Source organism: Ranitomeya imitator, chromosome 1 (assembly GCF_032444005.1).
Source record: "Ranitomeya imitator isolate aRanImi1 chromosome 1, aRanImi1.pri, whole genome shotgun sequence".
Classification (NCBI taxonomy): Eukaryota; Metazoa; Chordata; class Amphibia; order Anura; family Dendrobatidae; genus Ranitomeya; species Ranitomeya imitator.
In genome coordinates this window covers 1,133,361,705-1,133,375,670 of record NC_091282.1, presented here as the reverse complement: position 1 = coordinate 1,133,375,670, position 13,966 = coordinate 1,133,361,705, and the positions used below count along the sequence as shown (strand labels likewise).

Genomic DNA, 13,966 nt, shown 5'->3' with positions numbered 1-13,966 from the left:
CATTGTTTATGTATAAACAAAAATAACCAAAAAAGTACTCATATTTGGTATCACCATGTCAGGAAAAGCCTCAACTATAAAACTATTACATTATCTAACCCATACTGTAAATACCGGAAAAGAATATCTCTGAAACATGTGCTAAAACATTAGCTTACGACCACATATGGGGTATTGCTGTCTTCAGGAGAAATTGGGTAACAAATTGTGACCTGATGCTTTCAAATTTTGTGAAAATTTTGGTGTCAACATGCATCCCTAGGTGAATTCATGGATGGGTGTAGCTTGTAAAATGGGTTCACTTTTTTGGGAGTTCTGCTTTTCTGATACCTAAGGGGCTAATATAACACAACATCCACAAACCTTTCCAGCAAAATCTGAACTCCAAAATGTTGCTCCTTCCTTTCTGAGCATTGCTGTGCACCCAAACTGTAGTTTCTACCCACATTTGGGGTATTGGTGTACTCAGGAAAAATTGTGTTACAAATTATGTGATTGCTTTTTTTCCTGTTGTCCACTCTGCAAATGAAAAATTTGGAGCTAAAGCAACATTTTATTGGAAAACAATATTTTTTTCCAGCTTCACAGCTCAATATTGTAAAATTCTGTGAAGCACCTATAGGTTCAAAATGATCACTACTCTCTTAAAAGAATTCAGTGAGGGGTGCAGTACCAACAAGTGATACATTTGTGGTGTATCTCTGCTTTATTTGCACCTCAGGGGCTCTGTAAATGCGAGATAGCATGCTCAATCTATTACAGCGCTTCCAAGCTCTGCCTTGCACCCAAACAGTAGTTTTCAACCACTTCTAGGGTATTGCTTGGTCTTTTAGAAATGTGTAATAAATTTATTTTATTTCTGTTTATGAAAAAAAATAGGCATTGAGCAACAGTTAAGCGAAAACACATAATTTTCCGTTTGCACAGCCCACATGTTATAAAATTTTGTGGAGCCCCTAGGTGTATTCTCTAAATTGCAGTCTCTTGTGTGTGATTTCTGATAGTTTGGCACCTAAAGGGCTCTAAAAATGCGATGACGTTCATAATCTATTCTATCCAAATTTGCACTCCAAAATACAAATGGCGCTCTTTCCCTACCAGCCCTGGCATGTGCCCAAACAGTAGTTTCTGACCTCATATACAATATTGCTGTGTTCAGGAGCAAACGTGTAAGAAATTTTGGGGTACAAAAGCAACATTTTAGTAGAAAATATATATTTTTTTCATTCCACCTTGTGTTAATGAACGTCCCTGGGATGTGCCGAACCCCGACGCGTGTTTCGGCGTCTGCCTTCGACGTTCCTCCCATTCAGCAGGTAATACCAGGTGGCTTCTTTTTACCTCTACTCCGATTTTTTTTATTTTGTTTTTTTGGGCATTTTTTTTTGTTTGCTTGCCCGCTGGGTGCTTTATCGCTCACTGGTCACTATGACTATTATACTATATACCGGCCGGATTTAGCGCCAATAGTTTGCACCAATATTTATTATCAGCATCTCTATTCGGTCTCCTTTTTGCCACCAACTAATTAAGTTTGCACATGCACTTTATAATATTTATTTGGTAAATCTGCTTGCTATATATTTTATGGCTTATTGACACAGGTATGCACATATATGTTGTCCTTACACTGTGGTTATATATTTAATTTATTTTTAGTGCTGCCATTTATATGTCCCTGGTGTTGTGTTTTTTATGGTATTTTTTCCCACCGTTACACTATATTATATATATTTTAATAAATATTGTAATTTATACTGCATTTTGGACTTTGTTTCGTTTTTTTCTTTATTTTTCTATATGTTTTCCCGATTTGTCCGATACACCTTCCATTGGTGCACATTGGTGGTTACAGATATATATATACAGTGGGGCAAAAAAGTATTTAGTCAGTCAGCAATAGTGCAAGTTCCACCACTTAAAAAGATGAGAGGCGTCTGTAATTTACATCATAGGTAGACCTCAACTATGGGAGACAAACTGAGAATAAAAAATCCAGAAAATCACATTGTCTGTTTTTTTAACATTTTATTTGCATATTATGGTGGAAAATAAGTATTTGGTCAGAAACAAAATTTCATCTCAATACTTTGTAATATATCCTTTGTTGGCAATGACAGAGGTCAAAGGTCTGTAAGTCTTCACAAGGTTGCCACACACTGTTGTTGGTATGTTGGCCCATTCCTCCATGCAGATCTCCTCTAGAGCAGTGATGTTTTTGGCTTTTCGCTTGGCAACACGGACTTTCAACTCCCTCCAAAGGTTTTCTATAGGGTTGAGATCTGGAGACTGGCTAGGCCACTCCAGGACCTTGAAATGCTTCTTACGAAGCCACTCCTTCGTTGCCCTGGTGGTGTGCTTTGGATCATTGTCATGTTGAAAGACCCAGCCACGTTTCATCTTCAATGCCCTTGCTGATGGAAGGAGGTTTGCACTCAAAATCTCACGATACATGGCCCCATTCATTCTTTCATGTACCCGGATCAGTCGTCCTGGCCCCTTTGCAGAGAAACAGCCCCAAAGCATGATGTTTCCACCACCATGCTTTACAGTAGGTATGGTATTTGATGGATGCAACTCAGTATTCTTTTTCCTCCAAACACGACAAGTTGTGTTTCTACCAAACAGTTCCAGTTTGGTTTCATCAGACCATAGGACATTCTCCCAAAACTCCTCTGGAACATCCAAATGCTCTCTAGCAAACTTCAGACGGGCCCGGACATGTACTGGCTTAAGCAGTGGGACACGTCTGGCACTGCATGATCTGAGTCCATGGTGGCGTAGTGTGTTACTTATGGTAGGCCTTGTTACATTGGTCCCAGCTCTCTGCAGTTCATTCACTAGGTCCCCCCGCGTGGTTCTGGGATTTTTGCTCACCGTTCTTGTGATCATTCTGACCCCATGGGGTGGGATTTTGCGTGGAGCCCCAGATCGAGGGAGATTATCAGTGGTCTTGTATGTCTTCCATTTTCTAATTATTGCTCCCACTGTTGATTTCTTCACTCCAAGCTGGTTGGCTATTGCAGATTCAGTCTTCCCAGCCTGGTGCAGGGCTACAATTTTGTTTCTGGTGTCCTTTGACAGCTCTTTGGTCTTCACCATAGTGGAGTTTGGAGTCAGACTGTTTGAGGGTGTGCACAGGTGTCTTTTTATACTGATAACAAGTTTAAACAGGTGCCATTACTACAGGTAATGAGTGGAGGAAAGAGGAGACTCTTAAACAAGAAGTTACAGGTCTGTGAGAGCCAGAAATCTGAAAAAAACAGACAATGTGATTTTCTGGATTTTTTTTCTCAGTTTGTCTCCCATAGTTGAGGTCTACCTATGATGTAAATTACAGACGCCTCTCATCTTTTTAAGTGGTGGAACTTGCACTATTGCTGACTGACTAAATACTTTTTTGCCCCACTGTATATATATATATATATTCTCTCCTCCCATGTACAATTGCTATGTGCACTGTGCCTTGAGATATATTTAACGATTCTTCAACATCTTTGCATGCCTCCGCTCCTACCGCCTTAATTATCCAGGTCACAAGAAACCCACCACAATCCCTTACTTCCAGGAGGATTCATCTGTGGCACAAGAGGTATACTAACTCTTTCATTATTCTTGAAGGTCTTCTCTCTTTTGGGAGCCTATTATTCATTCCGGAACAGTTGCCAATGATGGTTTTAGATCTTGTTTGCCAATCCACAAATCTCATCTAATAATTTCTAGATGATATCACGGTAAACCCTTTTTGAAGTTATTCTGTGCATTTACCAGTATGAGCAAGAATGACTTACTGCAATGTACCTCGTCGCTCCAGTCATCACAGTCATTGTATCCATTGCACGTCAGTTTCTTGGCTATGCAGACTCCATTGCGGCACAGAAAACTGTCATGTTCCCCGCACAACGCTAACAAGGTGAAAAAAAAAAAAAAAGAACAATTAAGGGAAACAGAAATGATAGTGTTGTGTAGTAGTTACTGGTAAAGTCTGGTACTGTATCTCAGCTGCGTTGATATGGATGTGGTGGGTGGCAATAACACACAAAAACTGACAATTGTGGTGCTGATTTTGGAAGAATACAGTCATGTTTTTCCAATCCTGGTTAATCTCTTTAAAACATTTTTTATCAAGGAAGGGTAACGTTCACATGCCAGTATTTGGTCAGTATTACTCATCAGTATTTGTAAGCCAAAACCAGGAGTTGGTGATAAATACAGAAGTGGTGACGTGTTTCTATTATACTTTTTCTTGTGATTGTTCCACCCTGATTTTGGCTTATAAATACTGATGTAAAATACTGACCAAATACTGAACATGTGCACATGACCTAAATGAGACAGAATTCTGCCATAATATGTGGAAAAAAACCTGTCTTTCATGACTTATTTATTATGTGTTTTAGTCACGTTTTCCAATTTGTGCAACTATGGTGTATTGCCTTGCTGACAATGGGTGTAATATTAGGAAATGGAAGTGGCATAACAAATAACACCATTTACCAGAAATGCACCAAAATTGTGCTGCACATTTCCGGCATAAAATACTCCACTTAATACATGCTGTAAAATTTGACTAGCCATTTGTAAAATTAGTAAACTCTAAATACAAAAGAGATGAGGTCCAGAGTGTCTTTTGGAAGATTAATTACTTTATTATACACAAAACATAATATTATTATAATTCGTCAGAGTATCGCTATCCAAGCAGGGGGAAGTCAGTCACAATGTAAAGCTAAATAAGTTATGCACAATATATAGAATATTCATTATCTGCAAATTATTATCAATAAATCCAAATATTGTAATATAAGCTCTCTCATAAGGACCATAATTAATCAATGTTATAGTACAAATGATCAAAAATACCAAGTACAATATTGCACAAATTATCTCATAAAAATTACCAATATATAGAAGCCTACAAATCAGACAGATATTAATAAAATTCTAAATCAGTATAAAAAACGGAAATTGATATATTGAAGCCTATTGCACGGATTGTCCCAATAAAAATATATAAAGTGCATGTGCACGGGAATCTCTGTGCAATGAGCAGTCACTTAATATCATAATAAAGCAGATATGTTGAAAAGCTATTGCACATGTTGTCCCATAGAAAAAATAAGGTGCAAGTGCACGGGAACCTCAGTGCAATAATGCAGAGGTATAAAAAGATGCAGAGCTACATAAATTAAACATAAGGTGCATGTGCCGTCATATAGCTTGCATGTGGTGGAAAACCTGGACCCCAGCCTGCCGCCTCAACGCGCGTTTCACCGTTCTTCGTATGTTTTGTGTATAATAAACTGATTAATCTTCCAGAAGACTCTCTGGACCTCATCTCTTTTGTATTTAGAGTTTTTTCCTGTGTAAGGGCTCATACTCACATGCGAGAAACTCGGATGAGTCTCGCACGCCAATACCCGTCACTCAGATTGGAGCGTGCGGCCGCATAGCAATACATGGTGCCGCACGCTCTGCTCCTGAGTGCCGGGTATTGACATGCGAGACTCATCCGAGTTTCTCGCATGTGAGTATGAGCCCTTACTCTTGATATAGAGTTGGAGTTATTATTCTTCTTTTGATCTGTTAAGTGGGATTGTTTGTGTCTCTATTTGTAAAATTAAACATATTTATCTAAAAGTATGGACCGCTTTCATAAATTTGTTGAATACATTTTTTTTTGCATGGAATTAGAGTTTTGTTTCAAAAAGTTACAGGTTACATAAGTTACAATATTGTTTCTGGTTTTTTTTCTATTTTAAATTATAAGTTACATACTGTAGGTTACAATATAGTGTTATTTTTTTTTAAAACGTTACAAGTTTTAAAAGTTACAATATTGGGTGTAACTTCTAAGAAGATGTAAGTTTTAGTATTCAGAATTTAGGTGCACTTTTATTAGTCCTTGTAAATACAGTATATAAAGAAAGGCAATCCTTCATATTTCTTGTTAAATGCATCTACATGAAGAATTATAGGTATTTACCACTTTATAATGCTGGTGAAAGTCATTGTCCTTGATAAAAAAAAAAAGAACTCAAAAATATTTGCTCTTCAAATCAACTTCAAGGGAACTCATGCAGAACTTTCCAAGGACTTTTGGAACCGAGGATTGCCAGAGGATATCAAGGTTATGTTGTTTTTGCATCAGATCTTTGCAGAAACATGTTATCTATAAAGTCTGCAAAAAATGATGTCATGGTTCTGATAATGGATGAAGCCATTCATTCCATCTAACTTAGAGATAACTATGAGAACAGCAGACTAATAGCAGAATCCACTGTGTTTCACCTTTCTTCATTGCTGCTTTTCTTGGTGGAAAAGATTTAAGGCTAGTATGCATAGACAATTTAAAGTACGGTAGCTATCATACCAACATTGTAATAACTCCTTAGACATTCCAAATGTAAATATTCACCAGACTGGCTGTGATACTAAGCAGTAAAGTAAAGCACCACTCCAGTAATTTTTTATTGCAGTACAGGTGTAGTGCTACTAATCTAAGTTCCCTTCTCGCAGTCTTATACCCACCAGCTGCCATCTTCAGATGTATCAGCGCCGCTCCGGTCGGTCTTCTTGTGACCTGCTGGATCACTCCAGTGTTTGATGGGCAACCCGAAAGTCACATCTCAATGTAAGTCTATGAGAGCCAGAACGAGGCTCCCATAGACTTACACTGAGAGCTTGTGACTAGGGTTGAGCGAAACGGATCGTTCATTTTCAAAAGTCGCCGACTTTTGGCAAAGTCGGGTTTCATGAAACCCCACCCGATCCCTGTGTGGGGTCGGCCATGCGGTACGCGACTTTCGCGCCAAAGTCGTGTTTCGTATGATGCGCTTGGCGCCATTTTTTCAGCCAATGAAGGAGCGTGGGCAGAGTGATGACATAGGTCTTAGGGGCGTGGACGCCTATCGTCATCTTGTCGCTTGTGCGCTGTAGCGATTTGAAATGTGTAACACCAGCTTTTCTGTTCAGGGACGGAGGAGAGAGAGAGAGAGAGAGAGAGAGACTTTGCATTGGGTTTCGTGTTTCGGTCGATCCCCGACTTTTCGCCATAATCGGCCGATTTCACTCGACTCGACTTTAGAGATAGTCGAGTTTCGCGAAACCTGACTCGACCCTAAAAAAGTAAAAGTCGCTCAACCCTACTTGTGACCGCTACCTCTGACTTCCCGTCAGTCAGAAGTTGTGGTCACAAGATGGGACCACAGCGGAGCCAGGAAGAGCTGAACATGGTGGCTGGTAAGTATAATACTAAGTGTAGGGAACTGACTTACAGTAGCTGCGCCACTTCACTGAACTGCAATGAAATAAGAAAAAACAATGGAGTGGTGCTTTAACTCTAATTATATTATTGGGTCCAATTGAAATGTTAAAGGTTATTAGTTTTACTTAAATATATGTATTTTGAGCTAAAACCCATTTTTGCAAATGAGTTTCATTAGAAAAAAAAATTGCATCGGTTGTGTTACATAGCCTCTATGCAGCACTGTCTATTGCTGGCTGTAGAAGTAATATCTCTGACGTGGTGGGAGGAGGTGAACGCCACTCTGCAAAAACCCTAGTCCATGCCCTCATCATCTCTCGTCTTGACTACTGCAACCTCCTGCTCTGTGGCCTCCCCTCTAACACTCTCACACCCCTCCAATCTATTCTAAACTCTGCTGCCCGACTAATCCACCTGTCCCCTCGCTATTCCCCGGCTTCTCCCCTCTGTCAATCCCTTCACTGGCTCCCCATTGCCCATAGGCTCCAGTACAAAACCCTAACCATGATGTACAAAGCCATCCACAACCTGTCTCCTCCATACATCTGTGACCTCGTCTCCCGGTACTTACCTACACGCAACCTCCGATCCTCACAAGATCTCCTTCTCTACTCCCCTCTTATCTCCTCTTCCCACAATCGTATACAAGATTTCTCTCGCGTATCACCCCTACTCTGGAACCCTCTACCCCAACATATCAGACTCTCACCTACCATCGAAACCTTCAAAAAGAGCCTGAAGTCCCACCTCTTCCGACAAGCCTATAACCTGCAGTAACCATGGATCGACCAAACCCCTGCATGACCAGCTCTACCCTCGCCTACTGTATTCTCACCCATCCCTTGTAGATTGTGAGCCTTCGCGGGCAGGGTCCTCTCTCCTCCCGTACCAGTTGTGACTTGTATTGTTTAAGATTATTGTACTTGTTTTTATTATGTATACCCCTCCTTACATGTAAAGCACCATGGAATAAATGGCGCTATAACAATAAATAATAATAATAACTAACGGGCATGTGCCTCTAAATCAGTGTTTCTCAACTCCAGTCCTCAAGATCCCACAACAGGTCAGGTTTTCAGGATTTCCTTAGTACTGCATAGGTGATGGAATGAATGCTTTAGCAGGTGATGAAATTATCAAATGGGCAATACTAAGGAAATACTGAAAACTTGACCTGTTGGTGGGTCTTGAGGACTGGAGTTGAGAAACACTGCTCTAAATGAATAAGGAGTGTCTGACTCCAACACTCCCCTCATCAAGATCGAAAAGAAGATCTCTAGTTTTGATGAATCTGTTGCTGTGTGTTTCCTGCATTTGAAAATCAATAGCAAGCTCATAAGAAAAAGAATATCAGTCATGTTGGGTATTTTTGGCTACGCTTTTGTTGATTGGCACTTATGGTATAAGATCGCCATTTATCTTGGTTGTCTGTACAGAAATAACAGGCACATTAAAATGGGTGTTCCTATACACAGGATGATAGAGCTTTAATTTTAAATAGAGGAGGGTACGTCCTTTGGGACCTGCAGATAACACAATAATAGTACCCTATCTCATGCTGCTGGATTCAGTCAGGTATTATGTGCCACCCCTTCCATTCACTTCATTGGGAAAGCCAAAAATGAACAAGAACACTGCCATAAATTTCTGAAACAGAATGCGATTTTAACAAATTATGCAAGGGAGATATCAGGTGATAGGATTTTTTTCCATAATATATAATCAGGAAAATATTTATTTAAAAAAAAAAATCAGGTTTTTGTGTTAATTGTACTTTTCTTAAAAAATGTTGGTGATCTTTATATTTACCGGTATATCAAATGTTATGACCTGGTGGTTAGGACAATAATGGACCTGATGATCAAGAGCACCCGGAAAGATCTGATAGCTACAAAAACACGGGACAAGCTCTGGGAAGTGGAAACTCTGCTGACCGCAATCCCTAATCCTATCACACACACTAGAAATAGCCGTGGATTGCTCCTAACGCTCCCTATGCAACTCGTCACAGCCTCAGAACTAGCTAGCCCTAAGAAAGGAAAATAAAGCCTACCTTGCCTCAGAGAAATTCCCCAAAGGAAAAGGCAGCCCCCCACATATAATGACTGTGAGTTAAGATGAAATCACAAACATAGAGATGAAATAGATTTAGCAAAGAGAGGCCCGATTTACTGGACAGACAGAGGATAGAAAAGGTCACTTTGCGGTCAGCAGAAAAACCTACAAAAAGCCACGCAGAGAGTGCAGGGAAAAAAACCTTCCGCACTGACTCACGGTGCGGAGGTGCCCCTCTGCGTCCCAGAGCTTCCAGCAAGCAAGGCAATATTCACAATAGCAAGCTGGACAGAAAAAATAGCAAACAGGAAAATAGCAAAGAGGAACTTAGCTTCTGCTGGAGTAAACAGGTAACAGAACGATCCAGGAGCGAACTAGACCAATAGTACAACATTGACAGCTGGCATGGGGCAAAGATCTAAGTGGAGTTAAATAGAGCAGCCCACTAACGACTTAGCCTCGTCACCTGTGGAAGGAAACTCAGAAACACCCACAGCCACCAGAGGAAGTCCATGGACAGAACCAGCCAAAGTACCATTCACGACCACAGGAGGGAGCCCGACAACAGAATTCACAACAATCAAAATCAGTGTTTAAAAAAAATAGAAATCTTGCACTGGCCACTGGGACTTTTTTAAAACTTATACTTCCTATTCTTTACAGATGACTTTGCACAATATCCACCATACATAAAACAACCCCTGGCAAAAATGATGGAATCACTGGCCTTGGAGGATGTTCATTCAGTTGTTTAATTTTGTAGAAAAAAAGCAGATCATAGACATGGCACAAAACTAAAGTAATTTCAAATGGCAACATTCTGGCTTTAAGAAACACTAAAAGAAATCAAGTACAAAAAATGTGGTAGTCAGTAATGGCTACTTTTTTAACCAAGCATAGGGGAAAAATTATGGAATCACTCAATTCTGAGGAAAAAATTATGGAATCACCCTGTAAATTTTCACACCCAAAAATAACACCTGCATCAAATTCGATCTGCTCATTAGTCTGCATCTAAAAAGGAGTGATCACTAGGGTTGAGCGAAACGGGTCGTTCATTTTCAAATGTCGCCGACTTTTGGCAAAGTCGGGTTTCATGAAACCCGATCCGACCCCTGTGCGGGGTCGGCCATACGGTACGCGACTTTCGCGCCAAAGTCGCGTTTCAATGACGCGAAAAGCGCCATTTCTCAGCCAATGAAGGTAAACGCAGAGTGTGGGCAGCGTGATGACATAGGTCCTGGTCCCCACCATCTTAGAGAAGGGCATTGCAGTGATTGGCTTGCTATCTGCGGCGTCACAGGGGCTATAAAGGGGAGTTCCCGCCGACCGCCATGTTACTGCTGCTGATCTGAGCTTAGGGAGAGGTTGCTGCCGCTTCGTCAGAAGAAGGGATAGCGTTAGGCAGGGTCCATTAACCACCAAACCGCTTGTGCTGTAGCGATTTCCACTGCCCAACACCACCTTCGGTGTGCAGGGACAGTGGAAGCTACATTTTTTTTTTTCCCCCCTCAGCGCTGTAGCTCATTGGGCTGCCCTAGAAGGCTCCCTGATAGCTGCATTGCTGTGTGTACGCCGCTGTGCAAACCAACTGCTTTTTTCAAAGCACAAATCCTCTTGTTCCTTCCTTTCTGCACAGCTATCTTTTTTGTTTGTCCACACTTTTTATTTAATTTGTGCATCAGTCCACTCCTTATTGCTGCCTGCCATACCTGGCTGAGATTACTGCAGGGAGATAGTAATTGAAGGACACTCCCTGTTTTTTTTTTTTTTTTTGTGGGAGATTAAGATTGACATTTCTGCTAGAGTGCCATCCCTGTCTGTGTCATCTCTCACTCAGTGGGCCATAGAAAGCCTATTTATTTTTTTGCTTGATTTGGGTTATAAAATCTACCTGAAAAAATCACTACATCAATCAGTGGGAGAAAAATATTGGCCTCAGGGCTTGTGTGCCACTCTTGACTCCTGTGTGCATCATCACTCACTCAGTGGGCCATAGAAAGCCTATTTATTTTTTTGCTTGATTTTGGTTCTAAAATCTACCTGAAAAAATCACTACATCAATCAGTGGGAGAAAAATATTGGCCTCAGGGCTTGTGTGCCACTCCTGACTCCTGTGTGCATCATCACTCACTCAGTGGGCCATAGAAAGCCCATTTTTTTTTTTTTTTTTTGCTTTATTTGGGTTCTAAATTCTACCTGAAAAAATCAATAAATCAATCAGTGGGAGATTAATATTGGCCTTTGGGCTTGTGTGCCAGTCCTAAGCGTGCCATCTCTCTCTCTCAGATAGTGGGCCATAGAAAGCCTATTTATTTATTATTTTTTTTATTGGGTTTATAAATTTTCCCTGGAAAAAAAAAAAAAAAGTGGGAGATTAATATTGGCCTCTGGGCTTGTGTGCCAGTCCTGAGCGTGCCATCTCTCTCACAAATAGTGGGCCATAGAAAGCCTATTTATTTATTTTTTTTTGGTTTTATAAATTCTCCCTTAAAAAAAAAAGGGAGATTAATATTGGCCTTTGGGCTTGTGTGCCAGTCCTAAGCGTGCCATCTCTCTCTGTCTCTCAGATAGTGGGCCATAGAAAGCCTATTTATTATTTTTTTTATTGGGTTTATAAATTTTCCCTGGAACAATAAAAAAAAAGTGGGAGATAAATATTGGCCTCTGGGCTTGTGTGCCACTCCTGACTCCTGTGTGCGTCATCTCTCACTCAGTGGGCCATAGAAAGCCTTTTTTTGTTTTATTTGTTTTCTAAATTCTCCCTGAAAAAATCATTTTATTTTCTTTGGTTTCTAAATTCTTCCTGAAAAAATCATTTTATTCTATTTTTTTTTTCCTAAAGTCTCCCTGAAAAAAAAAAAAAAAAAAAAAACAAATCAGTGGGAGATTAATATTGCCCTTTCTGCTTGTGTGCCAGTCTTGACTCCTGGGTGTGCCATCTCTCTCTCTCTCTCCAATTGTGGGCCATAGAAAGCCTATTATTTTTTTAGCTTGATTTGGGTTCCAAAATCTACCTGAAAAAATCACTACATCAATCAGTGGGAGATAAATATTGGCCTCTGGGCTTGTGTGCCACTCCTGACTCCTGTGTGCGTCATCTCTCACTCAGTGGGCCATAGAAAGCCTTTTTTTGTTTTATTTGTTTTCTAAATTCTCCCTGAAAAAATCATTTTATTTTATTTGGTTTCTAAATTCTTCCTGAAAAAATCATTTTATTCTATTTTTTTTTTTTCCTAAAGTCTCCCTGAAAAACAAAACAAAAAAAAACAAATCAGTGGGAGATTAATATTGCCCTTTCTGCTTGTGTGCCAGTCTTGACTCCTGGGTGTGCCATCTCTCTCTCTCTCTCTCTCCAATTGTGGGCCATAGAAAGCCTATTATTTTTTTAGCTTGATTTGGGTTCCAAAATCTACCTGAAAAAATCACTACATCAATCAGTGGGAGATAAATATTGGCCTCTGGGCTTGTGTGCCACTCCTGACTCCTGTGTGCGTCATCTCTCACTCAGTGGGCCATAGAAAGCCTTTTTTTGTTTTATTTGTTTTCTAAATTCTCCCTGAAAAAATCATTTTATTTTATTTGGTTTCTAAATTCTTCCTGAAAAAATCATTTTATTCTATTTTTTTTTTCCTAAAGTCTCCCTGAAAAAAAACAACAACAAAAACAAATCAGTGGGAGATTAATATTGCCCTTTCTGCTTGTGTGCCAGTCTTGACTCCTGGGTGTGCCATCTCTCTCTCTCTCTCTCCAATTGTGGGCCATAGAAAGCCTATTATTTTTTTAGCTTGATTTGGGTTCCAAAATCTACCTGAAAAAATCACTACATCAATCAGTGGGAGATAAATATTGGCCTCTGGGCTTGTGTGCCACTCCTGACTCCTGTGTGCGTCATCTCTCACTCAGTGGGCCATAGAAAGCCTTTTTTTGTTTTATTTGTTTTCTAAATTCTCCCTGAAAAAATCATTTTATTTTATTTGGTTTCTAAATTCTTCCTGAAAAAATCATTTTATTCTATTTTTTTTTTCCTAAAGTCTCCCTGAAAAAAAACAAAAAAAAACAAATCAGTGGGAGATTAATATTGCCCTTTCTGCTTGTGTGCCAGTCTTGACTCCTGGGTGTGCCATCTCTCTCTCTCTCTCTCTCCAATTGTGGGCCATAGAAAGCCTATTATTTTTTTAGCTTGATTTGGGTTCCAAAATCTACCTGAAAAAATCACTACATCAATCAGTGGGAGATAAATATTGGCCTCTGGGCTTGTGTGCCACTCCTGACTCCTGTGTGCGTCATCTCTCACTCAGTGGGCCATAGAAAGCCTTTTTTTGTTTTATTTGTTTTCTAAATTCTCCCTGAAAAAATCATTTTATTTTATTTGGTTTCTAAATTCTTCCTGAAAAAATCATTTTATTCTATTTTTTTTTTTCCTAAAGTCTCCCTGAAAAAAAACAAAAAAAAACAAATCAGTGGGAGATTAATATTGCCCTTTCTGCTTGTGTGCCAGTCTTGACTCCTGGGTGTGCCATCTCTCTCTCTCTCTCCAATTGTGGGCCATGGAAAGCCTATTATTTTTTTTAGCTTGATTTTGGTTCCAAAATCTACCTGAAAAAATCACTACATCAATCAGTGGGAGATAAATATTGGCCT

General features: G+C 39.8%; 1 protein-coding gene across 1 annotated transcript in view; it reads right to left on the bottom strand.

Moving 5' to 3' along the window:
* Window positions 1-13,966, bottom strand: part of CORIN (corin, serine peptidase) — a 649,735-nt gene that overhangs the window by 124,801 nt on the left and 510,968 nt on the right. The window contains exon 6 of the mRNA XM_069744507.1: window positions 3,792-3,905. Within this exon, the coding sequence (XP_069600608.1) occupies window positions 3,792-3,905 (114 nt within the window). The remainder of the gene's footprint in view (window positions 1-3,791; window positions 3,906-13,966) is intronic.